Raw genomic sequence first — 5,000 nt, forward strand, 5'->3', positions numbered from 1 at the left:
GTAAGCCTTAACGCTGGTGGAAGCCTTAACGCTGGTGGAAGCCTTAACGCTGGTGGAAGCCTTAACGCTGGTGGAAGCCTTAACGCTGGTGAAAACCTGAACGCTGGTGAAATCCTTAACGCTGGTGGAAGCCTTAACGCTGGTGGAAGCCTTAACGCTGGTGGAAGCCTGAACGCTGGTGGAAGCCTTAACGCTGGTGGAAGCCTGAACGCTGGTGGAAGCCTGAACGCTGGTGGAAGCCTTAACGCTGGTGGAAGCCTTAACGCTGGTGGAAGCCTGAATGCTGGTGGAAGCCTTAACGCTGGTGGAAGCCTTAACGCTGGTGGAAGCCTTAACGCTGGTGGAAGCCTTAACGCTGGTGAAAACCTGAACGCTGGTGAAAACCTGAACGCTGGTGGAAGCTTGAACGCTGGTGGAAGCCTTAACGCTGGTGGAAGCCTTAACGCTGGTGAAAACCTGAACGCTGGTGGAAGCCTTAACGCTGGTGGAAGCCTTAACGCTGGTGAAAACCTGAACACTGGTGGAAGCCTGAATGCTGGTGGAAGCCTTAACGCTGGTGGAAGCCTGAACGCTGGTGGAAGCCTTAACGCTGGTGAAAACCTGAACGCTGGTGAAAACCTGAATGCTGGTGGAAGCCTTAACGCTGGTGTGAGGGACTGGGAGAGTTTCTCTTCTACACAGAAGGCATGCACACACACACACACACACACACACACACACACACACACACACACACACACACACACACACACACACACACACACACACACACACACACACACACAGGAATGGACACCCACACACACCACTTTCTCTTTTCTAGTCATTGCCCAAATCCCCCTGGTCTGATCAGTCTGCTGCCTATTCTGTAATCCTGCTTAGACTGGCCACCCTTAGCAGGATTTGAACCTCTCCCCCTCCCTCTCTCTCCCCCTCCCTCTATTTCCCCCTCCCTCCCTCCCTCTCCCCCTCCCTCTATTTCCCCCTCCCTCTCTCTCCCTCCCTCTATTTCCCCCTCCCTCTCTCTCCCTCCCTCTATTTCCCCCCCTCTCTCTCTCCCCTCCCTCTATTTCCCCCTCCCTCTCTCTCCCTCCCTCTATTTCCCCCTCCCTCTCTCTCCCTCCCTCTATTTCCCCCTCCCTCCCTCTCTCTCCCTCCCTCTATTTCCCCCTCCCTCTCTCTCTCCCTCCCTCTATTTCCCCATCCCTATCTCTCCCCCTCCCCCTCTCTCCCCCTTCCTCTATCTCCCCCTCCCTCTATTTTCCCCTCCCTCTCTCTCCCCCTCTCTCTCCCCCTCCCTCTATTTCCCCCTCCCTCTATTTCCCCCTCCCTCCCTCCCTCTCCCCCTCCCTCTATTTCCCCCTCCCTCTCTCTCCCTCCCTCTATTTCCCCCTCCCTCTCTCTCCCCCTCCCTCTATTTCCCCCTCCCTCTCTCCCCCTCCCTCTATTTCCCCCTCCCTCTCTCTCCCTCCCTCTATTTCCCCCTCCCTCTCTCTCCCTCCCTCTATTTCCCCCTCCCTCCCTCTCTCTCCCTCCCTCTATTTCCCCCTCCCTCTCTCTCTCCCTCCCTCTATTTCCCCATCCCTATCTCTCCCCCTCCCCCTCTCTCCCCCTTCCTCTATCTCCCCCTCCCTCTATTTTCCCCTCCCTCTCTCTCCCCCCTCTCTCTCCCCCTCCCTCTATTTCCCCCTCCCTCTATCTCCCCCTCCCTCTATTTTCCCCCTCCCTCTCTCTCCCCCTCTCTCTCCCCCTCCCTCTATTTCCCCCTCCCTCTATCTCCCCCTCCCTCTATTTCCCCCTCCCTCTCTCTCCCCCCTCTCTCTCTCCCTCCCTCTATTTCCTCATCCCTATCTCTCCCCCTCCCCCTCTCTCCCCCTCCCCCTCCCTCTCTCTCCCTCCCTCTATTTCCCCCTCCCTCCCTCTCTCTCCCTCCCTCTATTTCCCCCTCCCTCTCTCTCTCCCTCCCTCTATTTCCCCATCCCTATCTCTCCCCCTCCCCCTCTCTCCCCCTCCCTCTATCTCCCCCTCCCTCTATTTCCCCCTCCCTCTCTCCCCCTCTCTCTCCCCCTCCCTCTATTTCCCACTCTCTCTTTTTCTGTCTCCAGGTCACTCAGAGAGCTCCGGCTTGCAGCCCTGCAGCCAAGGAGGAGGTTCTTGCCCTGCCATGTGTACCTGTAGTAACAATATTGTGGACTGCAGAGGAAAAGGCCTCACAGCTATACCTGCCAACCTTCCTGACACCATGGCTGAGATGTAAGTACCAAACTCTCTTGTACAGTATGTTGCCAATTAGCTGGCCTAAACACATCACCGCTGTTACCCATAAGCCCCTTCAGGGGAGGCCGGGTAAGGTGATATATTTTAGTGGAATCTAGGGATGTCCACATCTGGTCGTTGTGTGTGTGTGTGTGTGTGTGTGTGTGTGTGTGTGTGTGTGTGTGTGTGTGTGTGTGTGTGTGTGTGTGTGTGTGTGTGTGTGTGTGTGTGTGTGTTAGTTTACATCCCTATTATCGTGACTGATATCTGCACCAAATATGAACCACTTCTAACCTTGGCCTCTGGAAGCTCTCTGTAAATCCCTAGAATGCAAGGTAAGGACATAGTCTCATCCAGTATCTGTTACTGACTGTAGTACAGAACCGTCATTTCAGAATCTCGGTCACTGAGGGGCCAAAAAGATGTGATGCCCTTTGACTCTTCTGGCAAGGTACTTTTAAAGCAGAAATGTTTTTCCTGCCTGGCTTTGCTGCGTATCAAAGATATGACTTCTTAGCTTCACCCAGCCACTGTAAATGGGTCAGGGTTATTAGGGAACATGGGTTAGTGTGTGTGTGTGTGTGTGTGTGTGTGTGTGTGTGTGTGTGTGTGTGTGTGTGTGTGTGTGTGTCCTGACCCTTGCTGTGTGGGTATTTATAAACAGCCCAGGCTCTTTAGGGGGCAATGAGACCCATAGACTAGTGGTCTATCTTTGCCTGGCGTCCCTTAACGACCCATAAACTCCTCAGAAGTAATTTCTCTCTCTCTGGTAATGTCCTTCTAGTGTCCCTGTGCCTTGATCTATGTAACCAATAACATCTCTGCTAGAGCCAGCAGCACTACAGGCACATTAGCACATAGAGAGGAAGGTGAAAGATATATAGCTCTACTCACAATGTTCCCTCCATTGCATTTATTGTTACCGTTACATAGAGATTTCATTAGTTTCTCACCATACAATAGTGAACATGTACAGTATTCGTTCTCTTTGGAAAGCTGGTTTAGAATAAATCTGAATAAATGTTGTAGTTTTTCTCTTTTGCCACACCTCTATTCCCTCTCCCTCCTCTCTTCTCACCTCCTCACCTCCCTCAGTTCCTCCTTTCCTACCCGCCAGAGCTTTGTTTGAAGTTCTATCCTCACTGCAGTCTCTCTCTTCCCTTCCTCCTATTTTCCCTTCTCCTCCCTCTTTCCCTCCGTCTCCCTCTCCTGCCTCTCTTTCTCATCCGTCTGCTCCCTCTCTCGGCCCACTACCCCAGGCGGGGTTATGGGAGGTGGATCAGTGAGAGGAGGGGGAGGAAAGAAGGAGAGAGGTCTGTTCTGTAATTCTCCACAGCAGGTCTGATGTGAGCTCTTGAAGTTCATTATAAAATCAGTTTCTATTACAGGGAGGCAGACTGGTGGATATCAAGGCCAACACTAATGCTTGGTTAATGAGCCACTCCAGTCCTGACACACACACACACACACACACACACACACACACACACACACACACACACACACACACACACACACACACACACACACACACACACACACACACACACACACACACACACACACACACACACACACTTCTCATTACTTACACATGGAGAGCTATGCGTCTCTCTGCTGCTTGTTAATGAAAGACAGTTTTATGTTCATGGGTTTTGAGATGTGAGGTCTGAAAACTGGAGAGATATTACAGCCCTCTGTAGTTAGTTACTTTGTTCCTGGTAGGCCTGTTAGGACTGTGGGTCTGTAGTTAGTTACTTTGTCCCTGGTAGGCCTGTTAGGACTGTGGGTCTGTAGTTAGTTACTTTGTCCCTGGTAGGACTGTTAGGACTGTGGGTCTGTAGTTAGTTACTTTGTCCCTGGTAGGCCTGTTAGGACTGTGGGTCTGTAGTTAGTTACTTTGTCCCTGGTAGGCCTGTTAGGACTGTGGGTCTGTAGTTAGTTACTTTGTCCCTGGTAGGCCTGTTAGGACTGTGGGTCTGTAGTTAGTCTGTCCCTGGTAGGCCTGTTAGGATTGTGGGTCTGTAGTTAGTCTGTCCCTGGTAGGTATGTTAGGACTGTGGGTCTGTAGTTAGTCTGTCCCTGGTAGGTATGTTAGGACTGTGGGTCTGTAGTTAGTCTGTCCTTGGTAGGCCTGTTAGGACTGTGGGTCTGTAGTTAGTTAGTCTGTCCCTTGTAGGCCTGTTAGGACTGTGGGTCTGTAGTTAGTTAGATAGTTAGTTACTCTGTTCCTGGTAGGCCTGTTAGGATTGTGGGTCTGTAGTTAGTCTGTCCCTGGTAGGCCTGTTAGGACTGTGGGTCTGTAGTTAGTCTGTCCCTGGTAGGTATGTTAGGACTGTGGGTCTGTAGTTAGTCTGTCCCTGGTAGGTATGTTAGGACTGTGGGTCTGTAGTTAGTCTGTCCCTGGTAGGTTTGTTAGGACTGTGGGTCTGTAGTTAGTCTGTCCCTGGTAGGTATGTTAAGATCGTGGGTCTGTAGTTAGTCTGTCCCTGGTAGGTCTGTTAAGATCGTGGGTCTGTAGTTAGTCTGTCCCTGGTAGGCCTGTTAGGACTGTGGGTCTGTAGTTAGTCTGTCCCTGGTAGGTATGTTAGGACTGTGGGTCTGTAGTTAGTCTGTCCCTGGTAGGCCTGTTAGGACTGTGGGTCTGTAGTTAGTCTGTCCCTGGTAGGCCTGTTAGGACTGTGGGTCTGTAGTTAGTCTGTCCCTGGTAGGCCTGTTAGGACTGTGGGTCTGCAGTTAGTCTG

General features: G+C 51.9%; 1 protein-coding gene across 1 annotated transcript in view; it reads left to right on the forward strand.

Moving 5' to 3' along the window:
* Window positions 1-5,000, forward strand: part of LOC135512160 (slit homolog 1 protein-like) — a 189,173-nt gene that overhangs the window by 114,427 nt on the left and 69,746 nt on the right. Inside the window, 1 exon segment of the mRNA XM_064933877.1 lies at window positions 2,106-2,253. Within this exon segment, the coding sequence (XP_064789949.1) occupies window positions 2,106-2,253 (148 nt within the window).

The sequence above is a fragment of the Oncorhynchus masou genome, chromosome 24 (genome assembly GCF_036934945.1).
Source record: "Oncorhynchus masou masou isolate Uvic2021 chromosome 24, UVic_Omas_1.1, whole genome shotgun sequence".
Taxonomy (NCBI): Eukaryota; Metazoa; Chordata; class Actinopteri; order Salmoniformes; family Salmonidae; genus Oncorhynchus; species Oncorhynchus masou.